Source organism: Protopterus annectens, chromosome 9.part0 (genome assembly GCF_019279795.1).
Source record: "Protopterus annectens isolate FY-2018-M chromosome 9.part0, PAN1.0, whole genome shotgun sequence".
In the NCBI taxonomy this organism is placed as follows: Eukaryota; Metazoa; Chordata; order Ceratodontiformes; family Protopteridae; genus Protopterus; species Protopterus annectens.
Genome location: NC_056743.1, coordinates 231,083,620 through 231,098,854, shown reverse-complemented (window position 1 = coordinate 231,098,854; position 15,235 = coordinate 231,083,620). Strand labels below are relative to the sequence as shown.

The 15,235-nt window shown below is 38.8% G+C and overlaps 1 protein-coding gene across 3 annotated transcripts in view; it reads right to left on the bottom strand.

The window, feature by feature from the left end:
* Positions 1-8,649, bottom strand: part of TUB (TUB bipartite transcription factor) — a 1,349,284-nt gene extending 1,340,635 nt beyond the window's left edge. The window contains exon 1 of one of the 3 annotated variants that reach the window (XM_044082798.1): positions 8,162-8,649. In XM_044082798.1, coding sequence (XP_043938733.1) covers positions 8,162-8,217 — 56 coding nt within the window. In that variant the 5' untranslated portion in view covers positions 8,218-8,649. The remainder of the gene's footprint in view (positions 1-8,161) is intronic. The other 2 variants (XM_044082804.1, XM_044082799.1) reach the window with 2 other exon arrangements.
* Between the last annotated feature and the right edge of the window lie 6,586 nt (positions 8,650-15,235).

The following is a 15,235-nucleotide window of genomic DNA, read 5'->3' as shown; positions in this document are numbered from 1 at the left end:
GGTGAATGCACTTGGAAAAGCCATACATTTGCTCATAAAAAGAATACATTCCCAAGCTTTTTACATACAGTTTCCAGACAAACCCTAACACAGCTGTAAAAGATATTATTCCAACATTTATACTGTTATATCTATACAGACTTGTTAGGTGTATTAATAATCAGGAACTGTTTGAAAATTTCTATTTTTCTCTGCAGTTATGCCTGGGATAAACCAATATTTGTAAAATGCACTCTCCCTCATTAGTAATTCAATAAATTACTCAGTAAGTGTACGTAACACTAAATTCTCCAAATCTTCAAATCTCCTAAACACTTTTCTTTAAGACTAGAATGTTTGGTGTAGCTCAGGTACTATGTTCTACTTTAGATGTTGTTTCTAGCTTTTTCAACTTTACCTCCTGTTCAAGTACCTTGAAATGTGGGCCAGCAGTCTGATCAGTCAGGACTAGATTTTATGCCTTTCAGTGTCATTATTTCCTTATCAGAATTCTGTTTTGCATGTGCTAACAGCCGTGACAGATTCTCAACTGTGAAATTATTACTATTTTGTTACACTGCTTGTAAAGCATTGGCTAAATACAAAATTTAGATTGATTACATGTCAAGCTATTGGTCTTCCTGTTCACTAAAACAAGTCCAGTTTTTGTGTTTTATTTTCATATGTCACTGAATTTTGCCTTCAGAGACCACCATTCACCACAATATATCTACATTAATGGTACTGGTTTCATGAACATCTCTATATAGTTAAACAAAAGTAACAGCTGCAACAGCAGGTGCAAGCTATTTTATTTTTTAATTAAATTCTGCTGTCTGTGAAGGTGACCCACATAATTTATAAATGTAAAAGTTCCTTATAACCTGTATAATACCACATCTAGTACTACCTGTCTGCATTTGTGACATTGTTCACGACGTTGCTCATTTCACATAAACTTAACATCAAGTGTATCTGCTCACATGTTACGGCCTTCCTTTGGGCATCATCTGCAGTCTTTACCCCTTTTAGCTGTGTGCATATGTAGGATGGCCAACTACTTTGTTAACAACACACACAATCCGGGATTCATAGATAAAGGTGGAGCATGCAAATCATGTTGCAAAAATGAGCAGAGTCATGCTGTTGTACCAAAGATGATGCCACAATATGAACAGAAGATGGACTTTAAAAATCGGCTTAACTTCTGGTGTCATTCCAAGAGGGTGCAATGTTTATTAGTATAGGAGGATATGATCGAGAGACCACATTGCTTTGCCAAGGATGCTCTGTGGTTGTCCCCTCTAGGCTTCCGAATATTGGCTAAAGCATTGTCCTTCCCCATATTGCCTATTTTTTGGCATTGCCAAACTAATAAATCTTCTAACATAAACCGAACCCAAGAGAATATAAAAAGGTGTTACTGCTCAATGCCAGAAGTCTAAATAAGAAACTCTACTTCCTCCAACCTCTTAACCCTGGAGAATTACACACCTGTGCAGTTGCTGAGACATGATTTAAACCAGCAGATAGCATTCTGGCACTACAGGGCTGCAATGCCTTCAGCACATTTAGAACAGCTATTGCACAGTCAGGAAATAAATTTAGAGGTGCATCAACAATCTACATAAATAGGTTCACCTTTAGGCTGATCAAACAGGATGGTGAGCTTGAGCTGCTCCACATCCAAATTACTACAAGCAAAGTTTTATACCATAGCCTTGTTAGCTATAGGTCCCCTTCTATGATCCAAGAAATCCAAAACACATACTTAAAACTTACTGGAGACACTCGCCATTCAACCCAATATCAGAATCATGGGGTGTCCCCCATTATAAACTGGGAAACATACATGATCCTATACCTGAAGGCCTAGAGATTACTGGACTTTGTAAACACAAACACTCTTGGACCAAATACTCCACATGCCAATAGGAAGCAAACATACCAGCCTTGGTCCGTACAAACATGGAAGAATGCTGCACTCACCCCCACCACCACCTTCAGTATAATGTCCTTTCTGTTAAGGTCAGACCATAAAGCTGTTCCTTTGAAATAAAAATAAAAACCTGGGAGTCCAGCTAACCCTGTAGCACAAGAGCTATTTTAAAGCAAACTTCCCATTAACAACTTTGCAAACTTTCAAGCTCTTCCTCACCCAAACCCTGAGGACAGTGTTGCCTATGTGGAATTGTCCAGATACCCTGAACAATAGATACTTCTGCTAGACATTTGTCTCTATGTAAGAGCAGAACAAACTCACAAAAACAAGACACCATGGTGGAATCCAAACATCAATAAGTTGCACAGCAAAAGTTAGGAAATACAATGCTCAGGAAGATAAAAACTCTTGCATCAATCAAGTCTACCAAAGCCAAATGGTGTCAAAAAATAGCTCCCAGGTCAAAGACAACCATAACGCTTTCTTTAGAGGCTATATATAACAATGTACAGAACTAAGTGTAAATGGAGCCACCACCACAGAGCCAGAAGTTATAGCAAGTCTACCAAATGATAAATTCGGTACTAATTTCACCCCTTCCTTCTTCCCAGCCACCCCCTTCCTTCTTCCCAGCCACCCCTCAAGAAACACCATCAAAACACAACCATCACTAGGGAACAGGTCCTAAAAAGCACTCTTCAAGGCCCAAGAACACTGCATCAATGGGCCCCGACAATATTCCAAGACATCTTCTAAATGGCATAAAACATGACTTATCAGGACCACTTTAGTCACTATTTGACAGCATTCAGTCAGATTTCATGCCATGTGAATGGAGAATTGCATAAGGGTAGGCCTTCTATGGACACAAGTAACTACAGACCCATTAGTCTGACTAGTCTTATATGCAAAGCTATGGAAGGAATTGTCACAAAATGATTAATAATGACATAAGAAAACTAGCAGACACTGGATCCAATCCAGTTTTTTTTTATCAAGAGTAGATCATGCCTATGCAATCTGGTGTAGTTTTTTTGAGAAATTCACCATGGCAACGGATGAGTGGAAAAACAATCCATACTGCCTACCTTGACCTGGCCAAGGCATTTGATACAATACCTCTCAGACATTTTAAACAAACTCACAGAATTAGGCAAAAATTGCTATGTTATATTCTGCATAGCCAGCTGACTCTCAGATAGGACTCAGGAAATTAGGATAGGGGAGTCCATCTCCACAAAGAGGCCAGTCATTAGCGGAATCCCTCAGAACTCTATGGTTGCATCACTCCTTTTTGCGTTTACTTCTCAGACATCAAGGTCAATGTCAGCAGCTTTTGGCTGACCAAGTCTGCAGATGATTCCAAACTGGGAGCAGCCATAGAATCCCCCAAATCAGTAATATCCTCCATGAAGGGCTAACAGAGAAATAACTGGTGCCACAGACACAATTTAAAACTTAGTGTCAAGAATTGCATAACAGTACCCTTTGGAACATTGGCTACCCAGAAAACTACCTCATAACAGATCCCTAAGAACAGGGATTTGGGGAGGCATGTAGAATGTAACCTGGCTTTTGACCAATAAGTGTCCAAGGCAGTAAAGAATTCATTCTATGTTGCTCAAGTTATCAGCAAGGGTAATGTATCTAGGTCTAAGGAAGTCATCGTTTCACTGTATTCAGCCCTCATCAGGCCCATCAGTTAGTGCAATGTCCCCTTCAGTATGTACCTGACTAGGTATATGTGACAATTAGAACATCCACAGAGGTTCCTCAAAAAAAAAAAAAAAAAAAAAAAAAAAATCATAAATAAATATAATACAGGGTGTTAACAACATGACCTATGCAAACCACTTTGAAGCCCTAGCCCTATTTTCTGTCTACTACAGACTGTTGGGGTTTGTCTAGGAACATGATACAAGCCATTGCTAGATCCCACTCTGATGGGCCTCTTGCATTTCTGCAAAACAAATAGCATCAGAACTATCTAATCCAAGGACTTAAACCTTGCATGCAACATAATTGGGATAGGATTTCCCATCTCAAAAAGATAAAGTCAAATCCAGAATTTATTCAATACCAAACTGCCTCATGTTTCTTAATGCAAGCTCAGCGAAGTTTTCATAAAGAAAAAATATTGATACAGATGAAAACACTCTTCATTAATAGTAATTTTGAATGGCCCCTTCATCTTTCTAAAGTTTTTGAGCAGTTCAAATGTGAAATGCAGTCATCTCTTGAGACTAAACGTACCCCAAGTCACCCTTACCTAGATTTCAATCTACCTCTCAAAAATCATAGAAATACATGAAATATAAATCCACTCTCCCTCTCCCGATATCTATGATTTGTCAAAAACTCCATTACTTATACCTGCCTTCACAAATTGCCTTTTGTTCCATTAATTGCCCCTTTAATTGCACAGACATTGGTCTGTGAAACAGTTCAAAGTTCAAGGTGAAATTAAATGGTGCACATCATTAGATTGAACTATCCCCAAATGTAGTGTTTCTTTCATGCATTGATCATATAGTAAAGAAACAATTTCATCAAACATTCAAATCTAGGAATGAGAGATGCAACAGTCATTCAATCTACCAGAAGTCACCAGTCATCAGATGTTTACCCATAATAAATGAAACAGTACTTCAAAAACAATATATCTTGGCTAGTAAAATGGCATATACTTTTAGTAATACTTCTTTGCTAAATTCTCAATAAGTTGCCTCATTTATTTAAAAAAAAAAAAAAATGGGTTAATGTATTGATTTGCAAGCCTCACAGCAAGAGGTTCTCTGGTTCGATCCTCGGCTGGGGTGCCTTCTGTGCGGAGTCTGCATGTCCTTCCTGTGGTCGCATGGGTTTCCTCCAGGTGTTCCGGTTTCCTCCCACATCCCAAAGACATGGTGTAGGTGGATTGGACTCTCTAAATTGGCCCTAGGTGTGAGTGCGTGCATGTGTGTGCCTTCTGTGGAAGGTTGGGCAGCAGGCTGGCAACTAGACACTGCAAAATTCCACTGCCAATCATGAGCAGACAGGTGATCTGCTCTGGTGACCCCTAACCGGGAAAAAGCCAGAAGAATAAAGTAGTATTGATTTGCACAGCACATGGAATTTTATGTTGGTTGCCAGCACTTAGCTAGATCCTACCACTCCTCTTCACCCTCTGAAATCATATTTGAAAGGAGTCACGGGCATATGGTGCCATTCTCATGGCAAGGAAAAATTTTTGCTAACCTACCCTTGAAAATGGCCCCCCAGCCCCCTAACCCATATGTATTGTTGGAAGCTCAGTGCTGTGAGAGTGTCCCCGAGCTTAAAAAGTACACCAGCCTTTGCAGACAATCTAATGCCCACCCCCCTCCCATCAGTGGAACTCTGCCTGCCTCTGCTGCAGCTACCCAATATCTGCCATCCTCCTTAAACAAAGCTGGTAACAGCTGCAAAGTCCTTTAATTCCTCCACCCAGACACTCTTATGCCTGGCTCACTAATCAAACTCCAAATCACCAGCGTCACAAATCTCAACATGACAAACTAGAAAGGTAAATCATGTACATGTTCACTGCATAACTCAAGGAAATGTCCAAAGTGAAAAGGGTACATTTTAAAGTGCTAAAAGCTATGTAAAAACTTCACATAAGCCATCATTTTCCAATCATGTTGAATTAAAACACCATTCACTATGAATTCACAAATAAAATGTTCATATGAGGTTCTAACCAGCATACCATGCTACCATTTTACTTCTGCAATACATGCCTAAAACATCCTTGGCCCTGCTCTTTCAACTACCTATACTGTGTTCTTAGTATGTAGAAAACACACAGTGCCCCCCCCCCCCATACATGTTGCTGGTCACAGGTGTAATTTCATTACTGCTGTTTAACATAGAAATCTTGAAAAAAATCACTTAATGTTAGCCTTCCCACTTCCACAAAATTTCCTTCTTCCCTTATGGCAGTATTTGCTTTCTTTGAAAAGTTTTTTTTTTTTTTTTTTTAAATAAAATATCAACTAAAGATAAAATAACTAGAACTATGATCTGGTGAACTTTGTAGATATTCCTGTGTTACTCTAAAAGAACAGAAGAATGCCTTAGTGCAGTAATTTCATGCCTCCCATTGCATATCAGCATTCAATTCAAACAGTTTAGTCAAGAAGTAGGATTGATGTCCCTCATAAAAATGGCAAGAGCAAGTAAGTTAAAATATTCTACAAATTTCCCGTCCTGGAGTACAAATGCTTAAAAAGATCACTTAATAATAAGGAATACAGTATACTTGGCAGTATTCAAACATCTGCTTTAACTGCTCCATATTGGCCTTACTTTGTAGATAACCTTAAACAAAAACAAACAAACAAGACCTTACTTCCATAAAATAAATCTCTTATTTTCATCGTTGCATCTATGTCATCTAACTCCTAAAAATTAAACTAAACAGATTAGAATGTAAGCTTTTAAAAATGGCAATGGCCAGCATGTGATACTGTTTGTAGATATCATGTAAAACCAGTTAGATACAATGGCAGGCTTTCCAAGGATGACTGCATGGGAGTGGATACGGAGGGAATCAGTACAGAGCTGCTGGGCATCCTCAATTTGCATCCCTTTTTTACTAATGTTTAGGTAATTCTTCCTGGTCAATGTAAAATATCTGCAGGCACATTTGGTGGTAAAAGTACCATTTCTACATTAATTTAAGAACCTTATGAACATTTTAAATAGTTATTTTAAAACATACGACTGCCAGATTTTTACAGGGAAATACTGCTTAGGATCTGATACATTTAATAAGAGCAGATGGCAAGTAATTTTACGTTATTCAGCTCACAAGCATTCAGAAAACTAATTTCTAGTTATATATGTATTTTGCATTGCCTCAGCAGACTGACTTAAAAGAAAGGGGGGACATGGAGAATGCAAAGAATAAAATACAAACAGTTGAAGGTGGAGGGGAAAGCACTGCAGGCATGTTTGGGGAGTTGAGAAGTGACACTATGAAGCTGGCGGAGGCCATACAAGAAAGAACATTGGAACTGTAATAATCATACTGAAACAAATGCCCTACTGTAGGAAACCTTCACTATTACACTACCACTTTTCACTGCATCACATATTTCTCACTAGATATGTTTGCCACCTACCAAAAAATTAAACCTGATAATTGTAAGAACATTAATAAGCATGCACATTTAAAATAAAAAACAATGTTTCAAAATATGACATCACAACTGATTTATAAAACTAAAATCCTCAGAGCAGCATCCCTTTTCCATTAGTGACAAGCCATCTCAAGTTTTCAAAAAGTGAGAAATACGTGTGCAGATGTACATAGGTACAAATTATACATTACATATATATCTATATGTGTGCGTGTGTGTGTATATATATATATATATATATATATATATATATATATATATATGCATACACACATACATGCACACGAATGACAGAGATATAAACAATTATAGACACATACATATATGACTGCTATGATTTGGTTAAGCAGCAATGATATTGTCGGTGGTTCTCTGCAAGAAGTAACGGAAGCAACCTGTTACGAGGCCTTATAGATTAAAAACTGCGAAACTCTCCAAATCTGTTAACGTAAATCAACTGAATACTAAAATACTTGAATGAATACTATCCTTCTAAGAGAAATCGCAGAAAATTACAGAAAAACTAATACAAGGGACTGTTCCCACCTCTCGCAAGTTAGCCAAAGCCAGCATCACTGCTTGGCAATCCAATAAATTCTACACAAGGCAAGAATACCAAAAGCAATTTAACCAGCAGCTGGTAATAGTAAGCTCCCAGTTAGACAACAGCAGGATATCATTGCAATTACCTACCGCGGAGTGTTTTTACCTTAAAATATTAACACAGGTTGTAGTCATTCTTCACATCCGTAGTGAAACGTATGACACTACACATTCAGTGTGTCACCACCCCACAGCGTGATTTATGTTTTCCTATTTACTTGCAGAACAGGTTAAGAAAACGGAGGCCGTAATAACCGATGAGGAAAAAACATCTTAGGAACCTCAATGAATTAATTAATTTTATTGTGAGCCAGCCAACTGCCTTGCACCGTTCAGACATCTGATGTCAATCAGCTCTTGAGGTGCAATAAATATAAAACTTTATGCACGCAACCAGCCAGTTAGAATAATCAACCACGAGCAGTAGGCGACACTACAAGAGATGTGTTACATACAGCTGAATTGACTTTACCTGTCATAACTCCATCGGCTGTATGACATGGTCCTGTTGCTGCTGCTTCCATCCATGTCTGTTCACTTGGTTGTGCCACCTGATAGCCACTCTCAGTATCTCTGTCTCTGGTGTTGGTTGTCCAGATTGATGCGGCTTTGCCTGTATCACAATTTGCAGTATCTTTGTGGCTCTGAGGACCGTTTCATGAAGTAAAAAAAAAGCAGGCCCTTAAGATGGAAAACTATATCTACTAGCCCTGCAATGAATGCTACAAAAAATCTGATGCACAGCACCTCATTTAGTTGGGGCTCACACACTCTCCGGATTGCACCACTTTGTTTAAAAAGGGAGAGTCTTGTTCACTTGTATCTATCTACATTACTTACATATAGCTGTTTATTTGCAAACATGACCAGACATTTGCCTACCAATTTACTTTCACTAGTAGTTAGAAACTTCAAAGGAATATTAGCTGTTTTGTTTGACAAATTACAGATGTCATCCAAGGGACTCCTGCTCCTGCTATGTTTCCTTTTTTTATTTATTCCCGTTTCCACAGCTACAGCTCCATCTTTTGACATCACTTCACGTTTGACCAATCGCCTAATCTAAGGATACTTCAAACCTTGGTGTACAAAACTGAACAAAAGCAGGTTTTAATTCGACTGTCACAATTTCTGTCATGTTTTCTACGCATTTACATAAAGCTGGAATGAGGAGTTTCAGACTATGCAAAATTCATATCTCGCTGATGTCTTCAGTAGAGACTGATATGTAATACTTGTAAGGGAACGCAGGGATTGAGGTTTCCAGTGCTGCTCATACCTCTCAACCTATTCGAACAATTAATCTGGACAAAGCTATCAATAATGGGGGACAAATACGTAAAATAGGAGCACGTTTTAAATATTGCTCTTAAAAAATAGAAAACTGATATAACAGGTTTTGCATTAGCATGAATTTTCTGAATGGTATGAAGTCTGAAACTCAAATATCTGTCATTATTTTCTGACTTTAACCCTCAATGATTTGCCAGTGATTTGTCAGAAACCACAATTTTATGAGAAACGGACCAAAACTATTGGGCAAATATGTGTACAGCTGAGCTGTATGGTCTTGCTTGCAGTTTTAATGTCTTATGTTAGCTACATGGGGCTATGGCTTTGTTAAATTATTGCTTAGATAACAATCTCTGATTTTTTTGAATACAACTAATTATTTGGGCTGATTATCTCAGACTGCAGACACTGATACATCTCAGACTGCAGACACTGATAATCCAATTACTGGATGCAAGTTGTATGCAACAGTGTTGCAAATATTCATATCTGGTAGAACAGAGCAGCAATGTTAGTTACAAAATGAACAACAATCAAATATGACTTTGGTAAAGTACAAACAAATCTTAGCTTCCTATTATCACCCTGTTTAAATCTTCTTACTTATGTTTATTTTACTTTTTCCTACCAATGACGTCTAACCTACCTACCTCTCTTCATTTGTGCTATCATCTCTACCACTCAATCTAAATGTCACTTTTTATCATGTCTTCCCCATACCATCTAGATCTTGTTTAAAATATCTGAAGGTTATTCTGTTACACTTACTCTCTCTGTTATACTTTTCTCTTGTATCCCTGTCCACAAATGTTTCCTCTAGTCTTGTTTGATTCTCAGAACGTTTTCTTGCTTATGCTTTAAGACCACCCATTCTCACCTAAACCGATTTTTGTCCAACATATCATATATATCTCTTCTCTGCTCCATTTCATCACCTCTACATACCATATGCCTATCAATGATCTATGGTCTGTTTATTCAAACTTTCTTCCATTTCATCACCTCTACATACCATATGCCTATCAATGATCTATGGTCTGTTTATTCAAACTTTCTTCCATTTCATCACCTCTACATACCATATTCCTATCGGTGATCCATTGTCTGTTTACTCTAACTTTCTCCTATTTTTATCAGACTGATTTATTTCCCAGTAGATGCTCCCTATTGTTATCTCTCTTTATTCCTGCATCGCTTGCTAGTCTCACTGTTGTCTCCTTTTCTGCATTTGTAGCCAAACTGCATATCCATTCATCCAGAGGTATGATGTGTTCATCCACCTTCTTCAGGAATCATGGACATACTCTACAATAGCTATAGAAAACATATGTTATTCACACCCTGCTAATGTATCACATCAGATTACAACTAGCATTAAGTTTTACTGTCATTTATCATGTGCCAGCCTTATGCAGATTAATAGACGTCTGTCTTTACATGTTATTGTATAGCCTGGCTAGCCAGGAGCAACTGCACTTTAGGCCTAATAACCTGTTTGTATTTGCTACATTCTTCATTCACATCTTTGTGTTTTGTTCCTCTGCTCCTTCTTCCCATCCCCCTTCTTCTTCATTAAATTTTCCACTTCCTTTTCTATATCCTCCATTTTCCTGAACATGACTCTGATCTGTGATTACACAAGATTCTTCTCTGTGACATCCTCTCCTTGTAGTACTTTTCCTGCTGGCTCAGCATTTTCCAAAGGCACCCAAAAGTGCTTTTTGCATCTTGAATCCATAGAACTCCAGGCTTCCATGCATCTGGCAGATCCTGGCTACTTAGTTCTTGTACAAGCATTCATTTGCTCCTCTAAGCTCTTCCTCTTATTTACTTCTGCTTTACTTTTTGGAAGGTAATATCACTAGAGGTCTCACCTAATTGGCTGCCTGCAGAATCCTCCTGACACTGCATCTCACCAATATGGAGTTCCACCCATTCAGTCCTCTAATCTCACACTTTCTCTCTCTCTAGCATTACCTCATGGAGTTGGTGGTCTGCATCAGCAGTTTCAGATGGGCTAACACCTAAGTTGTCAAATGTACAGTAAGGTTTGGAGGAAAGGCTAAGAACTTGGATGCCTAACATTTATTTTATTTTATTTATTTATTTTATTTATTTTACATTTGTTGACAGGGATAGTCCGACTGGATACATGTCCATTTTCAGCGGAGGCCCTGGGAGAAAAGCTCCAAAGGAAGTAATACAGAGAAGGAAACTTATATACAACACTCTAAAGTTCATAGATAACAAACAGTCAAGTTAACACTCATAGTGTAGGTTAGCTGAAATAGGATGCTTTACATCTGGACAGCTTATTATAACACAGTAGCATTGAATTGACTATTATTTACAAAAGCAGTTGTTAATCTGATACAGGTGTACAAGTGTTACCATGTATTTAATCAGGCCTGGCACAGGGACAAAGCCACTGAGTCATGAAGTACTCCCTGAGGTCTGTCTTAAATTTAGAAAGGGTAGTGTTTGTTGTGATGTCCGGGGGTAGTGAGTTCCAAGCTTTGCCTACCGAGTTGGCAAATGTGGAGTTCCCGGCTAAGTTGTTAGCTATAGTGGTTTGCACTACAATTCTACTGGATGATCTAAGTGATCTTTGGTTGGTGTGAGGTTTGATGATATATCTTAACGCAGGGGTATTATGAGGTTGGTTAAGAACTTTGAAAGCTATAATAAGTTGGTTATACTGAATCTGTCTAGATAGCTCTAGCCAGCCTAGATTTTTTTAGGTTTATACAGTGATGTGTTCTGTAGGGCAGCTCAGTGGCAAATCTAGCTATGCTGTTAGAGCAGGCTGAGAGTCTATTAAGTTCCATTTTGTTTAAGTTGGCAAGTATAGGAGAGGCATAGAAGAGAGTGGAGAGGAGGTGGGATCGGGCAATAGCAGTCCTAGCAGGTGGGGTAAGGAATGATTTTATTCTATACAGTGAGCCCACTTTTTTATTAATGGTTTTTATCACTTTATTTACATGGGCATCAAATTTAAGATTGTTGTCTACAATTACCCCAAGTAGTTTTGTGTGGACATCTGGGGTGATGATAGTGCCATTTTTAGAGGTAATGGAGAAGGATATCACCGGGGATTTATGCGTGGGAGAGAAAAATAGCAGTTTAGTTTTATTGGGGTTTAGAAGGAGACATCGGCCTGCAAGCTAACTTTCAACCAGGTTGAAAGTTAACTGAGTATTAGCCTGTAGGTCATCCTTGGTGGTACCAGTGCAAATAATCGTAGAGTCATCTGCATACTGAATGCAGTTGGCATTTGGGATGACAGTGTAGAGATCATTGATAAATATGGAGAATAGCAGTGGACCCAGGATAGACCCTTGGGGGACACCTAGGGTGTTAGGAAGAAGGTTAGATAGATTATTTTGCCATAGTACTGCTTGTTGTCTACTATGTAGATAGGATTGGAACCATTGAAGGGAGTGGTGACCTAGGAATATATTAGTCAGAGTGTGGAGTAACAGCTGGTGGTTAACCATATCGAACGCTTTGGAAAGATCCAAGAATAGAGCTGAGGAGAGCTTGTTGTTGTTTCTGTTATGGTAAATATCATTAGTGAAGGAGAGGAAGGCTGTGATGGTACTATGATGTGGTCTAAAGCCATGCTGAGATTTAGCCAGTAGATTGTTCTGGGTTAGGAAGTACAGGAGTTGTTTGTGGGTGCATTTTTCCAGGATCTTAACCAGTGGTGACAAGATGGCTATGGGCCTATAGTTTGATAGTTCGATAGAGCAACCACCTTTATGGACAGGTATAACACGAGATATTTTCCATATGGAGGAGACTTTGGCTTCAGCTATGGACCGATTGATTAGAATGCTGATGGGGAATGCTATACTATCTGTGACTTTTTGTAAATATTCAGCAGGGAGAAGGTCAGCAGCTAGGGTGGTAGGTTTTAGTTTTTTGATTAGATTGCAAATGAAAGAGGTAGAGATAGGTTGGAAGCTAAAGGAAGGCTGGGAATTGGGATTGATGTCCTGAGTGCTAGTAGGGTTCAAAGGTAATTGGCTGGCTAGGGCTTAGATGGTTTCCGTAAAGAAACTATTAAAGGTGTTTGCATCATTCTGTGGCGAACTATCACTTGACGCTGATGGAGGTGGAGTGGTGGTTTGACCTGGGTGTAGTAATTTGTTTATACTTGCCCAGAATCTTCCAGGATTATTTTGGTTTCTATTCTGGAGATTTAGATAATAGTTTATTTTATCCAGTAAGATGGATTTTTTAGTCTTGTTTCTTATTTGCCGAAATTTTATTTGGTCTATAGGGTTTTTTGTGGCACGCCAGGTAGCCCAGGCTTTATTCCTGATTCTGATTTTTGATTTAGTATCTTTAGAGAGCCATGGGGCAACTTTAGTTTTAATCCTAGTCGAATGAGCAGGCGCATGAGAATCTAGGATGGAGAGAAATTTATTGTTAAAGTAGGTCACAGCATCATCAAGGGGCAGGTATTTTAGGCCAGACCAGTTGCATGATTTAAGTTCATCCTGTAAAAATCTGATGTTGAGTTTTTTATTATTATGCATGGTTCTGTAGATGGGCTGATGAGTGGTGTGGGATTTGTGTTTGCAAATAAAAGTGATAAAGTGATCACTGAGGTCATCAGGGATGGTCCCTGATGAATACATTTGGGGGTGGCTATTGATAGGTATCCAATCTAGTATACTGTCTTTTTGGTTACGTTTGCCTAATCTGGTTGGGGTGGATATGACCTGTGTAAAACCATACAGGTTTACATGAGTGGTGGGAGACTGTGAGCAGCAGGTGTTCCAGTCAATGTTAACATCTCCAAGGACTATGGTTTCTTGAGGGTAGTTGTCAGTTAACCAATGGAGGGTATCCTCTAGAGTGTTAATGTTATTTCCTGGGGGAATGTATGAACAGATAATGTTCATGCTTTTATTTTTGTTAATATGTAACTTGGTAGAAAGTATTTCAGCTGTATTGATCTGGGGTCGTTGAATGGGGTCTAAGGTTACATTTAGGGTGGATTTGAAGAGGACAGCTACACCCCCTCTTTCCTAGTTTCACGGTCATACCTAAGTACATTATACCCTGGGGGTAGGATTTCATTATCAGAGGTTCTAGGTTTCAGCCATGTTTCAGTAAGACACAGTATATCAGGGGATTGAATTTGTAGGAGGGCATGTAGATTATGTATTTTATTGTTTATACTCCTAATATTCAGGTGGCAAATGATGAGGGAGTTGGGGGACCTTGTGATAGAAGGTGTGTTGGAAGGGTTATAATAGTGAGAGGTTGAGCTATCTGGGGCAGAAGGACCAGGGTTAGGGTTAATATCACCATCCATAGTAAGATTATTTGTGGAGGCTGGTGATTAGTTTCAGGAATTTGTATATGAGTCTTTGGTAATGTTTATATTTTGAGCTAATGTATTTAGGTTGGATAGGATGCTGTATTATTGTGGATATGGATTTGGGTATGAGTGGTCATAGTAGGTGGGCTGTTATATTTGACCCATCTGGAGAAGTTTTACATTTTGGGTAGTGATAACCAAGGTAAGGCTGATTTTCATAAATGGAGAGGAGATATGCAATTAACAAAAGGGTTAACAGAGAGAGTGGAAATATTGTTTTGCAGAGTGGCATCATTGCTGCTTAGGTAATACAATTAGTTATAGTGTCTTTAGTATAGTATAGATGGAAGGCCAGAATCTAGGGGGAGGGGTGATGGGCCGGGTTAAATTAAGCAGTGAATTGCAGATTGGACCAGATGGGTTATGTAGAGGATATGTTGGGTAATAGAGGTGGGCAGATACCAAAAGAGAGCTGGAATCCAGATTCGATCTGATTAGAGGGGGTGTGTTTTGTGTCTATAAAGCTAGCAAGGGCGGGTTAGATTTGGGGGCAGGGAGGAGTGCAGAGCGAGCCCGAGCACAGCGAGGGCAAGTGGAGCAGGGCCTATACAGACACAAGGATCTTAGAACCTGCAGCTGTATGCTTGGTGTATATTTTTTGGTAAGGCTTGTTTGTTTGAATTAGACTTTATATTAGTAAAATTGAGCAGTTGTAGTTGGTAGGGGGGTAGAGTACATTTTTTGATAGCTTCCAAATTTTTCTTGGAATATAGTGGATAACTTTTTGAATCCTTCAAATTCTTAGTAGTAGGAAGAACTTCAGTTTGACCAAACTGATTCAGTTTTTTAGGGGGTTATTTAGGTATATTGGGTAAATGGGCAAAAAAATAACTAAATGTGCTATAGATCCAGGTAAGC